Raw genomic sequence first — 20,972 nt, 5'->3', positions numbered from 1 at the left:
CAGGACACAACCTTGAATACCAATTTATACAAATAATCAGTAGCGGATTTAGAAAAGTACTTTAGGAGGGGTTTTTCTGATTGTTTCGTTTCCTAAAAAGTCCTAATTTTATTTGGGAAGTGCTTGAAGTTTATGAGTACAGGCATTACTAATATTTCGCTTCGTTTATATGTTTAGCAATAATCTTCCGGATACAACTTTAAAAATCATTTTATACTGAGAATCAGTGGCGGATTTAGAAAAATATTTTGGGAAGGGTTTCTTACTAATGTTTAGTTTTTTTTAAAACATTCGTAATTTTTATTTGACGGGAGCTTAAAGTTTATGAGTAAAGGCATAAATAATAGATATTTCGTTTGTTGCAGACATTCCGTAACTTTGGGGAACGGGCTTCAGTCCGAAAGACCGTCCCCCTAACCTTCGCAAAACCGTCACTGCTGGTAATTAGTAATAATAACGATTTAAAAACAATAAAAAAGGAAGTCGCCCAACTCACAGTACACGCACTATTTCTACATTCACAGATGGAATGAAGAAAAGCTTTGTCAGAATGGTCGAATGCTGGTTGAATCCCGGACTTCCCGATAGAAGCTCAAAAGCTAATCACTCAGTCATGTTTGTTGTGCAGTTGTATTTAGCTTAACTTAAATATATTCCGTAGTCTTTTTTTTGGGGGGGGGGGAGTTCCGTAATATGTTGAATCCCTCTTGTTAAAAATTCAGAAAACTTGAGGATTGGGTAAACTGTGATGGTGGTTCTATAAAACTTAACTGTAGAATTTCAAGAATATACAGAACCAAAAGCTCTAGATATTCAGCCTTTAAGTGTATCATATAAATCTAAGTATTTCTCCTATGTTTTATTTTAATTTTATTTTGTTTCAAAAAGAGGATATGGAATATTTTGAAGTAAAAATACTACATACTATTTTGCTAGTTATTTGTGTATTCTTTAAAAAGAAGTGTTTACTTTTAGGGTTGGCTGGTTAACACCAACTTTTTTTTAATAACTGGTTTAAACCACAAAAATAAAAAGAATGAAAAATGCGAATCGTGTGAACTTCATGGTGACGTTTCCAGATATCAAACTACCTGCAATCGTTTTATTTCCCTTTCACCTTTTAATCAAGGTGTCCCATGTTCAATTCTCGGTCGAACCACAACCCTTCTTTCATGCGTAACCCAAGTAGCGGTTCGGATGTCAGTTTAAGCGAAAGTCTTCTCCTTGATAACCTCGGTATTTCGTAAGGATGTTAAGCCCAAATATACGAAACAAACCAAATTGTATATTTATGCATGCCTAAATGCGTGTTGTTTTGTAAAGAAGCCAATATTGCTTAAATATATTGATAGAAATTGGCAAAATTTATCGATTGCCTACGTAGCTTCCAACATTAGCTTGGATTGGACTTTCAATGATATCTACGTACCGGTACTAAATTTGTAATTTAATACCTCAGTTTTAGCGTACTGATTATGGTACGTTGACCTTTAAATTTTACATGCAAAGCAATAACAGGATTTTCCCGTTATTGTCTTACATTTCAAGTAATGACGGGATTTTCCCAATGGCTAGGGCGGCAGATTCTCAACTTAAGAAATTTACTGACCGCACTTCTTTAAGCTTATAGGGGTTCTTCCGGCATAACCCCGCTGTTGCATAATAACATCAAGGCGAATCAAACTTATTTCTGTGAATATGTAATATAAATACATAAAGCAAAAAATCTAAGTCAAAAAAGCCTGGTTTAATCCAAAAAAGCCTGGTTTAAAACATCCCCCAAAAAACGGGTTTTCGGCATTTTCAAAAACAACCACGGTTCTTGCCAACTCTGCTTACTTTTGTATATAGGAGGTTAAAAAATTATTATTATATACATTGGTTAATCCTGTGGAATTCATAATGTAAATATGTTGAAGAAAAATTGTTTGAAATATTTTTTCGAAATTCATAGTTTATTTTCGATATTTTATATTATTATCAGCATCAACCACTAATTAAATGATTTTTTGTGTTATAGAGAAGCGATACAAAGTCTGTTTTATCAATTTAAAGCAGTATTTTGAAAAAAGCCCAAAATTTCCCAAGCAAAAAAGCAAAGCAGAAAAAACCGAGTTTTTTTCCAAAAAAGCCGGTTTTTTTCCGAGCCCTTGCATCTCTATTCCTATGTCACGAGGAAAATATTAGCCCATGCCCCATATAGATGCTTCTCAGTTTGTGGCAAATTACCTTCTAATGATGGCAACGTGGGGAGAGGGAGGCGGAAAAGATGTTGCGGGTCCTTTCCTCGAATTCACGTGAATTAATAATTTAACTTAACTTCCCAAGCATGAGCAATACCTGGTATTTTCTAAATATAATTCTCCAATATTGTATTTATATCTTTACGTTTACAACTTATGCTCTAAAAAATACCTCTTATATGTTGTTAGATGATCAGTAAAGTATAAAAGAATTTCATCTTGTTGCTGAAAACTACACATGAATACCAAGATAGCATAGTTCAAATTGGCCTCCGGATGACTTCTTTGTATGTAGTTTTCTTCCTCTATCAGGAGCTGAGCATTATATCCTCCAAGGATTTATAAATTATATATATATATATATATATATATATATATATATATATATAAACACAAGGAATACAGAACTTACCCCCGTCTTGAAAAAGTCCTGCGGAAACCTATGCATTTATTCAGGATTTTAGAAGTTAGTAACTTATACTTTAATTCTGAATCTAAGGATATGATCTCCCACATTTTCATGCATTCCGATAATCAATTATTACACATGTATCAAGTACCTAGAAATTCAAATAAATTCCTGTATGATGTATGCCTTAAAATTTATATCACCATAAGTACGAGTAGCAGCATACTTATGGTGATATAAATTTTAAGGCATACATCATACAGGAATTTATTTGAATTTCTAGGTACTTGATACATGTGTAATAATTGATTATCGGAATGCATGAAAATGTGGGAGATCATATCCTTAGGTTCAGAATTAAAGTATAAGTTACTAACTTCTAAAATCCTGAATAAATTATTGCAGTTGTTTCCTAGGTTCTTTAAAAATAATAATAACGAAGTTGTAAAATAAATTTTGGAAGTCTCTTGTATGTCTTAATCTTTAACATTTTATGTCGCATATTAGGGTAATACATATGTGCATAGAGGATTATAGTAAATAAAATAAAAGTGTAGATTATAAGGTGTGTATCATTTATTATAAATTGGAAGAAACTGTTGGTTACTATACTAATCCACAGTTATTATATTATGACACAGTATCATTATTATACATACGATTTTATGTTCACCTTTATATGTATATGTGCAGGATTTCAACAAACGACTAATAAGCTATGAGGAACTGAAAGGTGAAATGCGTCTCTTGAGGAGACAGATTCCATTAAATTTTATCTGTTTGGATTGTAACGTAATTAATGACTTGCTGTGGGAAATGCTTGATGAATTACATAAGCATATAGTGAACTATTTTCTGGACTATACTCGACAGCATAACAGAAAGTAAGTCTACAATTTATCATATATTTTTCTTTTTTGTTCTATATCTATGCAATATAATTTGACAAGAAATTTATTAAGCTAGTTTTATTACAGTGTATACGTGAAAAAAAAAAAAAAAACAAATTTGTAAAGATTATATTTCAGGAGATGACTGATTTAAGATAAGATCAGATTCAATATAATTCATAACAACATATTAATAGAAAAGAAAGACAAACGTATATAAGGATATAACTATTTATTATCTGGCAAGGATGATAATTGCAACTTGGAGAAATGTTAATGACTGCCGAATTTCATGAGTTTATTCCACATTTCTTTCTGACTTGGCTTAGTTCTTTAAATTTCCTGTAGCTTTCTTCTGATGAATGTTTAATTGCAGGGTGTTCCATAAGCCTGGAATTAGAAATAAGCTGCTTCCTTCTTTTGCAGCATTAAATTATATTCGGATTATCTCCGCAGTTTAAGTAATGAATGATATTTGTACTACAGAGACTAATCTGTTTCCGTCAGAACAATTTGTGGTCAGCACTATTTGTCAAATCGGGTTTCTCATAGCAACAAAACTGTACGCACCCGAGTCTCACAACTGTAAAAGTGTTATAGTGGGCAAAATACTGCTGAAAGAAATCTCTTTTGTAAAGAGTACGTCATGGCCCTTTTCCATGCAAACTTTAACATTTTCCGCACAGTATAACAATGTCGGAACTATGACTTTGTGGCATTGTGGGCCTAATGTTGTAATTAAATGTAATGCTCAGCAGCCCTATACACAACTTATACCAACGACGAAATCGCGTTCAAAGAGGGCGTCAGTGAAACTCACAAGACCTATGCTACAGAAGATCCGGGATATGACGGTTTGTGAGAATCCATTACCATAGCGTGTATGGTCAAACGATTACAATGACCCAATCAATAGTGAATCGTGCAATCCATCACAAATTGAAACTGCAAACTATCCGCAAGGCCAAGATGCATGCGTTACAAGCATACGTATCACAAAGCGAAATATCAAGTTCAGAAGGCTGTATGTGTGCCACCTGACTGGTGGCCGCTGGAAATTTGTTGTAACAATGAATAAGGCATGGAATTATGAAAATGACTGGAAAAGTTTGAGCGATCATCTACAGAGGTATTAATGATAAAAGCCTATAGTCCAATGAAATTGGCGTTTGAAGCAGACATTCAAAATGAATAGATGAAACCTGTTGGAGTACGTTCTACGTACCGGTCTTATTACCCTGCAAAAAATCCCCAAAAAATCCAGTTGCGATTTTCCGCCTTTTTAAATAAAGAGCCTGCTATCTTGGATTTTCCGCACATACTTAATTTATGTTACACAACTTCTAAACTAATTAACGTAGAAGAATCTTTTTTATTATTATACTTCTAATATTATAGGAAATGTAACAAGTTATTATCACCTTTCTCCAAGTAACCATTTTTACATAATTTTAGGATAAAAGTGAAAAATTGTACTCTGTATTAGGGATCATATTCTTTTCATTCCCTCATACAACTTAACAGAGTAGGAATATGAAAAAAGTGCTCGAATAAAAGTTGTTGGAAATTCCATAGGCTTTAAAACGATGTATATATTTTCACTATATACAATGTCAGTGGTGCGCAATAAAGCTTCAAACGTCATCGGACAGCGCACAGTTTCTGTAGAATCATATGAAGGAATCATTTAATATGAAGAAAAACATATTTAGTGATTTGAGACGGCTTTTTATTGCAATTTCCAGTAAGTATCAACAGGTTTGGAAGTGGCTAGTTTAATAAATAGCTCATAAACAGTGGCGTCGCGAAGGGGTTGCTTAAGAACCCTGAAAGTAGACTTGCGTACTATCTTTCTATATGTATGTGTCCATTGAAATTAGTGTTTGAGATAAACGTTTTAAAAGGAAGATGAATTCTATTGAAATATGTTTTACTGATAATATTATCCTACAAAAAATCCAGTTGCGGGTTTTCCGCCTTCTTGAATAAATAGCCCTAGTCCAGTACAATTACGACAAAAATCGATCAAATTTAATTTTTGTTTTAAAAAAGATTAAATCTTTTAGAATGTATTCTATGTGTTAATATTATACTGAAACAGTTCCAAACTCTAGCTGCTGCTTTTCCGCCATTTTTAAATAAGCAGTCCGCGATCTTGAAATTTTCCCAAAAAAATAGTTTTTGTCGCGTAACTCCTAAACCAATTAATATAAAAGGATTATTCTTTCTTTATTATACTTTCTTTTTCTTCTTCTTCTTCTTCTTCTTATTATTATTATTATTAAGTATTCTGCCTTTTGGCAGGTCCTGGGACTAATGAGTTTTTTTCTTTCTTCTTAATTTTCAGTTTGGTCCTGGAAATGTTTCTTCCATGTTTCTCGATTTTCAGCTTCTTTTAACTCCCACTACTTTCTTCTATTTTGCAAATCATCGATCACTTGTAATCTTCTTCTTTTTCTCGCTTTCCTTCTACGGCGGTATGAAGAAGACAATTTCTTCGCAAGATGTGTCCAATCCAATTGGTCTTTCTACGAAGGACAGTGACTAGAAGCGTCCTTTTCTCTCCTATCCGTTTTAAAATGTCTTCGTTTGTCCCTCTTTCTGTCCATTTTATCTTCTCCATCTTCCTCCAATACTACATTTCGAAGCTCTCTAAATATTTCTTCTCTAACTTCCGTAATGTTCAAGTCTCTGATTCATAAAGTCGGATGCTCCATATATAGTACTTGACCAATTTTTTCCGTAGTCCAATATTAAACCTGCTAGTTAAGAGTGACCTTTTCTTGTTGAATACTTCTTTGGCTATGGCAATTCTCGACTTTATCTCTCTCGTGCAGTACGCGCCTTTTGTCAAAATTCTTCCCAGATATTTGAAATGGTCGACGTTTTCAAGCACTCTTTGTTCTACTCTGACCCGTAAAGGCGCATTTCCACGGAATATTCTCATAACTTTCGATTTTTCGATATTGATTTCCATTCCATATAGTTTCCCAGTGTCAACTATTTTGTCAATCATCTCTTGTAATCCTTCTTCGGTTCTAGCTATAATAACCTTATCATCTGCATACCTGATCTTGTTAACGATCTGCCCTCCAATCTTGAAATCTCCATTAATGCTTCCTTCATTAACCATTCACTGTAAATGTTGAATAATTGGAGCGACATACTACATCCTTGTCTGACTCCTCTTCCAATCTCCACATTATTGTTTTTTCCTTCATTCATGCGCATCTTGACGTGTTGTTCTATGTTCAGGTTGCGAATGAGTTGTCGGTCTTTCCAGTTGACTCCAATTTCTTTAAGTATTTGCAAAAATTTCGTCCAATTGACCCTATCGAAAGCTTTTTGCCAGTCTATGAAGTACAAACATAACTCTTCATTTACGTTCATAACTCGTTCTTGAGATAATTCTCATCAACCCAATGGCATCTCTGGTGCCTGAGATAAAGATTCAAGGTGCATTGAACGTTTGGTAACTTGTAGAAAAGTGATAACTTAATATATAACCTATAATATTAGAAGGAAAAGGCACTTCTAATATTACAGGTTATATATTAAGTTATCACTTTTCTCCGAGTTACCAAAAGTTCAGTGTACCTTCCCAGACAGCACAATGCACGTACAGTATCCGTATAGTACATGTACAATTGCACGGATGCAACATGTGCATCATCTGTATAAATGCACGCCTGTACATGTGATGCACATATACGTGCCAGGTTCTATTCAACATCTTCACGTGCACAGAACATGTGCAATGCACACGTACACGTCCTGCACAAGTGATTTACACCTACCGCGCAGGTGATTTACAAGTAGCACGTATTCGATTTACATGTAGTTCACAGGTGATTTACATGTAGGACAGCGGTGATTTACACGCAGTACCCAGGTGATTTACATGTAGGACAGAGATGATTTACACGTAACACACAGGTGATTTATACGCAGTACCCAGGTGACTTACATGTAGGACAGAGGTGATTTACACGTAGCACATAGGTGATTTACACGCAGTACCCAGATGATTTACATGTAGGACAGAGATGATTTACACGCAGTACCCAGATGATTTACATGTACGATAGAGGTGATTTGAAGCAGTACCCAGACGATTTACATGTAATGCACAGGTGATTTCCTCGTAGTACAGAGGTGATGTAAAAGCAAATTCGAGATGCAACGAAAAAAGGAGTTTATATATTTGGTGTCTTACGCAGTAACACCATCTATAATTGCAAAGATATCACCTTCAAAGTATATAACAAGTAACTAATAATTGTCAGTGAGAATTTAGGTTTGGAGTTTATTATTTGCAACGAGCAAAGCTTTAGGTAGTATCTTTGACATGTTTGCCAAGTAACAAATAACGCAACATATTCTGCTGTAATCGGTCACGAAAATAATTTTGTAAACCTATGAACTGCCTGACTGTAGTTACATCAGTACAATGCTGCCACCTGTTTATCTTGTATCCTAACTCAGTGGACGTTATGGAGTTTTTACAAGCATTCAGCTGTTATTCGTCGAAAAGTCTCTATAACACCGCCTGGAGGAAAAACGACACCTACTAAAAATGGAGGTTACTTTCTGTTGATGAGAATGAGAGTAAAAGAATGAAAGTAAAAGTATACACTTGCACGGTATTATGGACGTCTCATACACACGTGCAGTAGCCGTGCAAATACCCATGTGCACACAACGGCTTAAACACCGGTAATTTAAATATGCTTCATCCACGCAAATGCACATGTGCACATGCACGGCTCAAGCACGGGTTATGTACATGCGCTGCATCCACGCAAATGCACATGCGTATATAACGGCTTAAGCACGGGTTATATAAATATGTGCTTCATCCATGCAAATGCATATGTGCACATAACGGCTTAAGCACGGGTTATATAAATGTGTGCTTCATCCATGCAAATGCACATGTGCACATAACGGCTTAAGCACGGGTTACGTACGTGCGCTGTATCCATGCAAATGCACATGTGTACATAACGGCTTAAGCACGGGTTACGTACGTGCGCTGTATCCATGCAAATGCACATGTGTACATAACGGCTTAAGCACGGGTTATATAAATGTGTGCTTCATCCATGCAAATGCACATGTGCACATAATGGCTTAAGCACGGGTTACGTACGTGCGCTGTATCCACACAAATGCACATGTGTATATAACGGCTTAAGCACGGGTTATATAAATGTGTACTTCATCCATGCAAATGCACATGTGCACATAGCTGCTTTAAGCACGGGTTCTGTACTTGTGCTTCATCCACGCAAATGCACATGTGTATGTAACGGTTTAGGCACGGGTTATGTAAATGTGTACTTTATCCATGCAAATGTACATGTTCACATGCACGACTTAGTCACTGGTTATGTACGTGTGCATAACCCACGTAAATGCACATGTGCACATACACGGGTTATGTATGTGTGCTTCATCCACGCAGATTCACGTGTACGGCTTATGCACGGGTTATGTATGTGTTCATCATCCACAAAAATGCACATGTGCAAATGTACGGCTTATACATGGATAGTGCACATGTGTCGTACACGTACGTGTTGTCTGGGTTGAATCTTTATCTATTGATTTTTGAAAATATAGCTTTAGCTAAAAGATAAAAATGGTGATTTAAACAAGGGATTAATTATTAAAAATGAAGGAAAACATACTTACCGAAATTATTTGAGATGCATTTTCTATTCGATTTACAGCAAGTACCACCATATCCAATTTCATGATTTTCACTATTTCACTAAGTAGCCACTCATATGCACTAGCTTTTATAATTGTGTTTAGACTATTATGCGCATCTCCTAAACTGCTAAACTTAAAAGTATTGTAGTCATAAATAGGGAGACAATGTATATGGTACCCTAAAAAGCCTTGTGATGATAAATAGGCTTAAACAAAAGTTTTAAATGTACCAGTGTACTTTGAGACTTTTATTTTTTCGATGGCGTTTTGCAGTTGAAGGTCCACAGTTTTCGTTTACTTCGTTCTGAAAGAAGTTGGTTTTGGTAACAGCTTCATCATCACTTCCTTCATCTGCATCTTCAATTAAAGTAGTGCTATTACCACATCCGTGTCCACTACATTGCGCACAAAATGATGTATAATCTAGCCGTCTTTTTTTGCACACACAATTGATTTCGCAGTTCTTCTTGCAGTTGCATGCTATAAGCTTTAACAAATCTTCTGGAGCGGGTTGTTCAATGTTGTTACAGGAAGAAGGCAATTACTACAAATTCTCCAGCCTCATTCAGTTGGAGTCATCTTTTGATTTCTCCACTGCTGAACTTGATAGAACACACAGAGACTATGCTGATTTGCAGCAGCTGTTGTTGGAGGTAGTACTGCTAAGTTGAAAGTCACTAATGCGTTGCTTGGATGTAATCTTTTTGTACATGTAGAATCATGCACAATCAAGATTTCCTTTCTCTGAAGAATTATATAGCGCTAAGAACATTTTTTCTCCAGCAGATGATGTTGGGTTGTTGAAAATTTCCATTTCTCGATACAGTTCTTCATTTTATCTCAGTATTTTGTACGAAACTTTCTTCCCTTTATTCTATGGAGGAAAACTTGTACCACAACCAATGAAGGCATGCAAAAATAAAATGCAGGTCACCATACCTCCCAATACTCTCAGAAAGTTGGTACTCCTGTATATCTTATGTGGTGGCTTCAAGCAAGGCATAAACATGTAAGTTTCAACTGTTGCGAGTGTTACAATTAGAACCAATATATCTTTATCTTCTTCCACTATTACTGACGAGTTAGATTTTTAAAAAATTGTTGCGATTAACACAACTAATGTTTCTGCATCTCCAGGTGATTGATGTATGGTACAACCAGATTTCCCGAGATATTGTCAGAAATGATATCAACTCGGGTTTGTTCTTTGTGTTAGAAATAAATTCCTGTTGAGATAAACAAACGTGGATGTTATCCCCAACGATTATGCTTATTGATGGTTTCTTTGCTCTTTTTCAGTGTTCTATGTCTTTTACGCCAGATCCACCAGTAAAACCATCAAATACAATATAACATTTACCATAGTGTTCTGTGGTGTACCTCACGTGTTGCTCACATATTTGTTCTTACGTTTCTGGACGGATCCAAACAACTTTGTGTAAAATATAACCACCATCAACCAAGTAATTTGGATTGAAAGGTAAATGTTTTCACTTGGAACTAGGGCATCAAAAACTGGGGTTAACGATGAATTTTTTCCCTTTCGTAGAGAGATTTCATCAAAAAGCGATGGGGTTGAGCAGCCAGTTCATACTTTAAATAGCTTGCAAGTTTCTGATCGCTTCTCACTATATACAACATTCGATTAAACAGCTGGTTTGGGTTGATAAAAATTACAGCATTATTTAACTTAATACCTTTGGTCACCACAGCAGTGGTCTCACTCTCGTCTTTCTTTGCACGTGAACTTCATTGAAAGTCTTTCCAATATTACTTTCAGGGATTCCAGTCCGATATGAAAACCAGCAACTAGAGTTTTGGGATTGTTTCAATGCACAGAACATATTCTAACAGGTTTAATCTTTTTGTAAAGAAGTCTTAAGTTTGATCGATTTTTGTCGTAATTGCAGTGGACTAGGGCTATTTATTCAAAAAAAGGGTGGAAAACCCGCAACTGGATTTTTTGCAGGATAATAACATCAGTAAAACATTTCAATAGAATTCATCTTCTTTTCAAAACATTTATCTCAAACACTAATTTCAGTGGACATATACATACAGAAAGATAGTACGCAAGTCTACTTTCAGGGTCCTTACGCAACCCCTCGCGACGCCACTGTTTACGAACTATTTATTAAACTAGCCACTTCCAAACCTGTTGATACTTACCGGAAATTGCAATAAAAAGCCGTCTCAAATCACTAAATATGTTTTTCTTCATATTAAATGATTCCTCCATATGTTTCTACAGAAACTGTGCGCTGTCTGATGACGTTTGAAGCTTTATTGCGCACCTCTGACATTGTATGTAGTGAAAATATATACATCGTTTTAAAGCCTATGAAATTTCCAACAACTTTTATTCGAGCACTTTTTTCATATTTCTACTCTGTTACGTTGTATGAGGGAATGAAAAGAATATGTCACCTAATACAAATCACAATTTTTCACTTTTATCCTAAAATTATGTAAAAATGGTTAATCGGAGAAAAGTGATAATAACTTGTTACATTTCCTATAATATTAGAAGTATAATAAAGAAAGAACGATTCTTCTACGTTAATTAGTTTAGAAGTTATGTGGTATAAACTAAGTACATGCGAAAAGTTCTAGATTGTAGACTATTTATTCAAAATGGCGAAAAACCCGCAACTCGATTTTTTTTTCAGGGTGATAAGATCGGTACAAAGAACATATTCCAACGGGTTTCTTCTTTTCATTTTGAATTACTAGGTTTGGTCAATTTTTGTCTAATGGCACTGCACTACTATGTAACTTTCTGCATCAGTGCAAAAAATGTTTCTCGATAGGTTTTATGGTTGTTACGTATTTTGCTAAAAGTAACTGCCTTATTACCAAGAACATGTCCTATCTTGGCGCAATTCCGGTTTACACAGACGAAATACCAGCATTGTATAGCGACGACACCCATCGTGTGGAACATCAGAATAAACTTCAAGCCATACGGCAGAAAAATCGCGAGCTATCTCCCGACTCATAGCAACTACAATTAGTTAGTATCTATGCTATTCTCATTAAGAGTCCAGATGCTAGTCCCATGGAAGACTGTGCCTTTCAATTTCTCAAACGCGCCATCATATCAGGTTCGCACGGTCAATGTTCTCTAAAATGCCTGCTGGCAAGATTAGGACGGTCTGCCTCTGATACAGCTGCAACGAAGTCTGCTACAATGGAAACGTGATGTCCTACAATACTCCATCCCGACGGTCATCACATTGACCATCAATTTATTATGATTGGAACGGATCACCCTCTGTACATGTAGCTGTTACTCACATTAAGTGGCAATGATCCCGATCGGAGAGTCGAATTCTGTAAGTCAACTCTGCTTTAATATGATTGAATACCAACCCACTTCTCGAAACCCAGACGTGACATCCCTCGATTGTTTCGTGAGAAGTCACATGAAGGTTATTAAGGAAATCCTAAGCATGATTTGTCTTTGGAAATGTATCATATCATACTCGCTCAAATCATTTCAGACACCCTTAGTCGTGTCCTTAGAGACTGGAGAAATCGCCTGCAACCTCGTGTAGAAGTCAGGCAGGTCATATTGAACACTTCTTTGTATTGAACATTATCTCGGTGGTTCCAGATTCATAGAACACCATTACTTTCAAACGAATGGTTAAGTGTATGCTTTTTACAGGATATCTGTTTTACTCACATTAGAGCACATAGTTATTATATCGCATAATGATATAGTAAAACCTTTAATGTAGGTAGGAATTTTCATTTTCCCATGACCATGATGTACCTCTTAAATTATCGTACTGATATGTTCCCGTCCAGAAACCAATGTCACTTTTAAACTTAGTCAATTATTCTTACATTCGATACCTCGCCCTCTTCTTTAAAACGCAGCTTTCTTGCGGCCAGAATCTTTATATGAATTTTTGCTTGCTAATTTAAAATGTTTCAACTTGTTATTTTTCTTAACCTCCTTTTTTAAATTTCAGTGATTTGTTTTCTTATGGGGAGCCCTGAATATAAGTGTGCTTCCAAAATGTAATAGAAATAATATTATAACTTTGAAGAATTCTAATTGACCGATAGCATACGTCCAACTGGACTATACACATCAACACAGCAACCTCGAATGTCATGATATTTGATTTTCTTTACTCACAGTGAATTACTTCATGTTTTAAGTATCTCTTTCTGACCTATGTTTGGTTACTGTGAAACATCTTGTGTCATCATTGGGAATCGAACTGAGAACCACGCGATCTGTTTAGAAAGGCCGAAAGAAAATACTGTAGAACATCATAATTACATATATCGGAATAAACGTTATGTAGAAAGTGCTGAAGTCTTACACAAATCGAAATCATGCAAGAAAAAAGTCGTAAATAAAAATTTAATTTTGGTGATTTATTTTATGAGAACTGAAAATCCAACATTAAAAATGAACCACGGAAATACACGTGTATAAATAAATTCCACACTGTAGATGTATTATTTTTAAGTCACATTTTTGGGACTTACAATTGACATAAAATATTTCACATACTCTAGCAACACTATCTTCCAATATTTGAATCCGGATCGAAGTGAAGAACTACTCATATTAAAAGATATAGTTGCTTTAGAAAAAATCGATTGCTAATCTCATCCTTCTAAATTTCGAAGCCCTCTTTAATCTGATGTCGGAGCCGCGATGGCTCAGTGGTAGAGCGTTCACCCCTGGTGCATGGGATCCTTGGTTCGAACACAGCTCGCGCCAAGTGAACTTCATTGAGGACAAACACCGCGTACGTGGATTTTCTCAGGGTTCTCCCGTTTCCTCCCGCTTTCTTCATTCCACCGTTTTATTCATGTCTCGTCATCGCCATCTCCTTTAGCTTAGCTGGTATAAACATGGGACGTAAAACTCAAAGATTTCATTTCATTTTCATTTTAATATGATGTCCTCGACGAAAGAGATGTGACTAGCAAGTATGTACATAATGCAATGTTATTTCTGAAAGTTCTATCATGGAGGCTTATGCTTGAAAGGCAAGAAAGGTTAAGGACTGTTGTTGGTCGTGGTTGGCGACTATGAATTGAAAGAAAACACCAAATCTATTAAAGTAGATCTATAGGAAACGATACTACAGTTTGCAGAAGAATTCAGCGTTGGTCATTCATGGTTGGTATGACATGTAAAGAAACTAAGAAGGGTGGAAAGACTGATAAATGTATTTTTTAAAAAAATATTCCGAAATCAATTTCAAGTAGGTGCTGCTCCTGTTCTATAAAGCGATCCATTTCTCGACCACACTCTTACTTGGATGGAAAACTGAATCTTGTATGGTAACCGACATGTTCTGCCAATGGTTGGATTAGACTGATGCTTCTAAAATCTTTCCACAAGGTTGAAAAGGAGTTTATGGTGATTGTGAGGTTCTTAACAGGTGCAGCTTACTTAATACAGGCAAGTCCATCACAGCCGAAAATTAAGGAAATTGACAGAATGCACAAAAAACTGCATCGTCTATGTCAGTCATTAGTCAACAGGAAAGTTCTCATCGTGTTACACAACAGTAATAGGAACAAAGAATACATGCATTCTGATATGAAAGACTGTTCTACAAACCATGATTACCAGACCTCACCTACTCATCTTCACTTTTTCCAGTATACGTCTTCAGCAATCAAGCCAGTGGTCAGGATGTTTTCAGAGACTTTATCGGCTCCAGAACAGCTGATTTTTACTATGCTAGAGTCCATAGACAGAAGGATGCTGATAGATACGTTTTTTGTATTGTTATTATTTTGAATAATTCCTTCAATTTCAGACAAGTTATGGCTTTTTGAACTTGCGGTTCAAAGCCCTTTATTAATTCAGCGTATTTCCATCAATTCAGCTATCAGGATTTCTCAACTTTTTCCAGTCTGGGACTCATCTCGAACTTTACGTAACCCAGAAGTATAACGCAAATTTCTATATTACTCTAGAAGCAAAACAGTCGAACATACTGAGGAATGAATGTGACTTATAAGCTTCCTTTAATTTTTCTTTAGACGGGGAAGTTGCGTTCAGTGACGATTAAATTAAGTCCAACATTAATTATAGAAATGCGTCACGCTTCATCTTTACTTCAATTCAACATTATCTTATTTCACTCAACTATACAAAAGAGGAGCTACTTAATGCTTCATCCGAAATTCCAGAATATTCATCGTTTACACCCCCAAAATTGCTAAGCGTTATGTAGCAATTCAGTCTTATAGAAGAATTTTGCTGAGCCATAGTAGCTTAGTGGTAGAGCGCTCTCCTCATATGCATGGGACCCCTCGGTCGACCCCAGCTTTCGCCCAGCTTCCGCCAAAAGAACAAATCCTTTAGTGGAATGAAAGGATCGAATCTCTGAAAGGAGCCAGATTGACTGGCGGAATGAAAAGACGGATTCGCTCAGTGGAAGGAAGAGACGGATTGAGACAGTAGATTCGGTTGTAAAACTAGAGGATGGAACCAAACAACACAAGTTCAGGAGTAGACCCAGTTGATAGATTGATATAGATGGAATTAGACAAAAGCTATATTGCAAAACAGATGAACAATGTATGACAGAGAGAGAGAGAGAAAGAGAAAAAAGGGCCTACTGCGCATGCGTACTGTAGCGTAATACACCGCATACATAGGGACCTCGGTTCGTTTCATTAAGACTCCATGAAATACATGCTAGTAACTTTTATTTTTAAACTTTTTTTTTTCCAACTGTAAATTTTCAACAACAACTATTAATACGAATATCTTTGTATATAACGAATAATGTAAAGCCAAACAATAAACAAATAATATAAATTGTTTAAAGCTTAATATTTCTGGCTCTGAAGGAGCAAACTTTGACAGCTCTATATAACTGGTTTTTAAAGGAGCAAGAATCTTTATGCAAATTTAACATACAAAAAGAATGAATATTGCAGCAAGTGCACGAATTGATTAAATGATTTTTAGTACGTACTAAATGGAATCTAATTAATAAACACGAAGAAATATAAATAAGCACTTCAAAATATAATGATATACCGAAAGTCATTCACTACTACGTCTTAGCAATTTCTAGTCAAGTAGCCAAAAATACCATTATTAATTTCTAGATTTAATTTCCCAAAAAATATTACTAATATCCACTGATCGAAGGAGAAAAAGAAAAGGTTTAAATTTTGAAAACATTAGCCCAATTAGATAGCCTCCCAAGACAGTGAATATAGCAAACTTAAATGTTACTCATACTTATTCAATTTAACTCATTCTAAACGTTATCTAATGGCTCGAAAGGAATATACGTCTTCCTCTACCCTCACCTGTCCATAGAACTAAAGATAACGGTCAGGTTAAACGGTGACATCGCAGTCAAGGCTTAGACTCACTCACCCTAGCGTTAAAAACGCGAATCACTTAATCAAAGCGAGCATTTACCGTCACATAGTTGGATAACAAGATCCTTCCAAAAACATTTACATTTTTTTTTCTGACGAAAATTCACGCTACATAATAAAGTGCCTCCCGCATTTAAATTTAATATAAAGATTTTCCAGATAGTGAATTTGAGTTGCAATTTTGTAAAGTTCATATTACCAATGTCACTCGATAAGAAAAGAATAGATCTCTTACTTGTTGGTTTCCAGGCCTGGATTAGTTACATACATACATATTCTTCTTACTCGAGACATTGCACTGCACTCAATGACGGGATCTTAAGTTGATCTCTGGAATTGCTCCTTGCACCAATTAGATGACAACATTGACAACAGGACTGATAACATGACAAGCGTCGTGAACAATACAGATCTCGATTACAATACATTCCTGCAGGATACAAACACAACGAACAGTATTCTTACAAAATAAACATACACATAAATATATATACTATTTACATAGGTTCTCTAAATAGACTGAATTTTTCGTAACCTTGATTTTCATTTACTGTATCATCTGAAGTTCGGGGAGGGTAATACTTTTTTTTTTTATATACATTACATGTCTTTTTAGTTTCTTAGTTGGATCTTCCACAGATTCTAACCATACTGTATTCTTTGTTGGATAATTCAAAATACGGGATGGGCCAGAATATTGCAATGCAAACTTTGGATTGAACTTTTTATCCAAAGACGCCTTCATAATTCTTTTAACGAGAACCAGTTCCCCTACTTGAAGAGTACAAGGAACTCTCTTTTTGTTATAAAGCTTTTCCTTGCGGAGCCACGCCTTTTCTATATTCGTTGTGATCGTTTTACTGATCTCTTCTTTATTTGTAGAGGACTCTACTATCCCCAAGTCTAATAGCCAAATTATATCCATTGGGTTGAACATTTTACGCCCTAAGAAAATTTCACTAGGAGTTTTCTTCGTTTCTGAATTTATACTGACATTCATGGTATATTGAACTTGTCTTATGAAATCAACCCATTTCGTTTGGTTTTGATGAATGTAAGACCTTAATATTAGACGAATTACCTTATTCTTTCAACTAAGTTAGAACTAGGAGAGTAGCTAGATGTGGTAACATTTTGAATCCCCCTACTAAAAAGAAAGTTCTTAAAGGTCGTAGAGATGAAATATGATCCTTGATCATGTACCAGCTTATTACATAACCCATAAAACATAAAGATCTTTTCTAATTTGTCACATATAAGACGTGAACTTAAGGTTCTCAAAGGTTCCATTACAACGAATCTACTAGCAGCATCTACCAGAACTAGGATATATTTAAAACCCTTACTGCTAGGCAAAGGCCCTAAGGTATCTAATTAATAGGTGTGACATGGATAGATTACTTTCCTGGAATAATATTCTTCGTATTTAAGAGTGTTCCTATCATTCGATTTTTGACAGACAATACATTGGCGTATATAGTTCCTAATTTCATCAAACATATTTTTCCAAGTAAATTTAGATGCTATCTTAGCTATCGTGCGGGAAATCCCACTGTGACCGCCCCCTACGACTTCATCATGATGATATTTTATAACTGTATTTACCATTGATTTCGGTACTACTGCTCTTAGACCACCATTTACTCTACCATTGGTTTTCTTTAACAAAATATTATTTTTGAGACTATAATTCCTTACATTTTCACCACTTTCTATTTTATCAATGATTTCTTTCAACTCTGTATCTTTGCGTTGATATTTATGCAAAGGTTCATTTAATAAAGGCTCCTCCCACAAGTTAAAATACGATACATGTACCTCTTTGCCTTCAAACTCATCAATTTCTACAATTTCCTCAGATGGAGAAGTAAACTCCGTATATTGATAAATACGGCTTAAATAATCTGCAAGATGATTACGGCGTGAGCGCAGATAAACTACATCAAATTCATACTTACTGATACGTTCGATCAGATACCCATATTTGCGCTGACGCTTGTGGTTACGCAATATCCAAGTTAGACTGGAATTATCTGAGAAAACAGTAAATTTTTTAAACAAATACATGTCAAATTTCGAAAGTGCTAAACAAAGAGCACGAGTCTCCAATTCGAATATATTCTTTGACCATTCATTCTCTGGAATCGCCTTAGACCAAAAATATACGGGTCGAAGTTTACCTGTATCATCATACTGTGATAAAATAGCACTATAATTTTTGCAACTACTATCACAGTGTTTAACAAATGGCTCTCTAAAGTCTGGTATTTTCAGGACAATATGATCTACTATTGCCTCTTTAATTTTATTTAACAAATCATCTTCTTCCTTTCCCCACCGAAAAGGGACCTTTTCAGATTTCAACTTGTACAAAGGTGCTAAATATTCTGAATAACCTGGTATAAATTTTAAATAATATGATACAAAACCTATCAACCTTGCCAATGCTCTCCTATTACGAGGCTTAGGTAGATTCTTTATAATTTCAACTCTATCTGGATCGATTTTCATATTTCCACCTTTAAATTCATACCCTAGATATTTTATTTTTCTTTTAAACAAAAATGTTTTTCTAGGAGAGATGGTTATTCCCCATTCTTTTAATCGAGCAAACACCTTTTCTAGAATTTCCTTATGGGTTTCTACGTCATTGGTGTGTATACAAATGTCGTCAACAAACAGATCTAAATGTTCACCAATTAAGTCTTTAAATATTTTATTTAAAACTCTAGTCAATGCAAATCCGGATTGACAAAAACCCATTGGCATGGTTTTGAAAGCTAAGAGTCTAGTTGGTGTAGCAAATACAGTATATTTTTGAGATTCTTTAGCTAGTTTTAACTGAAAATAGCTAAGCTTTAGATCTAAATTTGAATAAATTTTATGACCTCCTATATTTGCTATAGACGCTTCAACATTGGGAGTTGGATACCCTGAAGCTACCACCTTCTTATTAATATTAGAGTAATTGACTACGAGCCGCTTAGACTTGTCATTATTGACAACTAAGAAACATGGTGACACATACGGTAAGCTATCTACTTCTTCAACCACATTTCTAGCTATTAGATCGTCTACAAATTTCTCGATTTCATTCAACTTATGTTTGGCTAGCGGATATGGTTGAGTCACCGAAGGACTCTTATCTTCAAGCTGGATTTCTATTTCATACTCTTTAATTGTACCTAGTTTATCAGTCACTACATCCGGATATCTAGAAATAAGATCTTTAACATAACTTTCAAGATCAGGTGAATACAAATTTGTTAACACATCAACTGTACCTTTTTCTTCGTCCTCCTTGTGATCCGGTGAAGAATGATTTGGTTGAAAACTCCTTTCAGCTTGGCGAGATGTTGAGGGAACCCCCTGCTGTCCTACACCACTGGGACCAGCTTCAGCATACAAGGCAGCCGACTATCTGGGATCAGCTCCTTTTCCTCCCACATCAGCATTCCCATAACTCACGACAGACTCTCTTCCCCGACGAAAAACATTTTGAGATTCAGGATTGTGTCTCCCATGAAGACCACTGCCGGTTGAGCAAGGTGACAAGAGTCGTTCCTGGGCAACCCTGAAATTAGAAACTGGAGCACAGAAGTTGTTCTCACAAGGTCTCTCGGAGTTAGAAGCTAACTTTACAGTAAGATTTTCTCGAGGAAAATGCACTAAGTTTTTAGCGTAGTTCACATAAACTTGGTGTTCGTGTAAGAAAGGTGTACCGAGCAAAAGGTTAAGTTCAATCTCCTCAACTACTGCAAACCAATCCACGAATTTCTTACGCTTTATAAAAAATATGATTTGCACCAATTCCTTACTTGTTTTAGTTCCAGGTATACCCGTGATCGAAATGTTCACAGATTTAGTTTTTGGTCTACATTTTTCCTTAAGTTTACTTAAATATGCTTTACCGATTAAGTTTATAGATGAGCCACTATCCATCACGCAAAAAACATTTTCGTGACAAACTGACACTACTATTTTTGCCACATTTTGTTGATTAGTTAAGTTTTCAGTTGGCAAAGTTCCACACGCATTATTTTCACTGTTTTCAAATTGTTTAGAATTATAATTGCATGTAACTGAACGATGAGTAGGTTTTCCACAAGCATTACACCCACCATATATCTTAGCATTAGAAAACGTAGGCTTTTTATTAAAGAATTTAGGTTGCGGGCGAAAAAAGTATTACTCCCATAAGAAATACGCATTGGTTAGTTAGATGAAACGGTACAAAAATCCTTGGAATATCTTAAGTTTGAATCGTATGACCTAGCAAAATCTAACAAAAGTTGCTTACTGGTTGGAATTTGCGTTAAAACA

At 35.5% G+C, this 20,972-nt stretch overlaps 1 protein-coding gene across 3 annotated transcripts in view; it reads left to right on the top strand.

The window, feature by feature from the left end:
* Window positions 1-20,972, top strand: part of Dnah3 (dynein heavy chain 3, axonemal) — a 567,072-nt gene that overhangs the window by 120,775 nt on the left and 425,325 nt on the right. For all 3 annotated transcript variants that reach the window (XM_081731270.1, XM_081731268.1, XM_081731267.1), the window contains exon 12: window positions 3,346-3,536. In XM_081731270.1, coding sequence (XP_081587396.1) covers window positions 3,346-3,536 — 191 coding nt within the window. The remainder of the gene's footprint in view (window positions 1-3,345; window positions 3,537-20,972) is intronic.

This window comes from Thermobia domestica, chromosome 11 (genome assembly GCF_964235325.1).
Source record: "Thermobia domestica chromosome 11, izTheDome1.hap1.1, whole genome shotgun sequence".
NCBI lineage: Eukaryota > Metazoa > Arthropoda > Insecta > Zygentoma > Lepismatidae > Thermobia > Thermobia domestica.
Note: the sequence above shows the minus strand (reverse complement) of the source record. Positions and strands in the feature narration are given on the sequence as shown.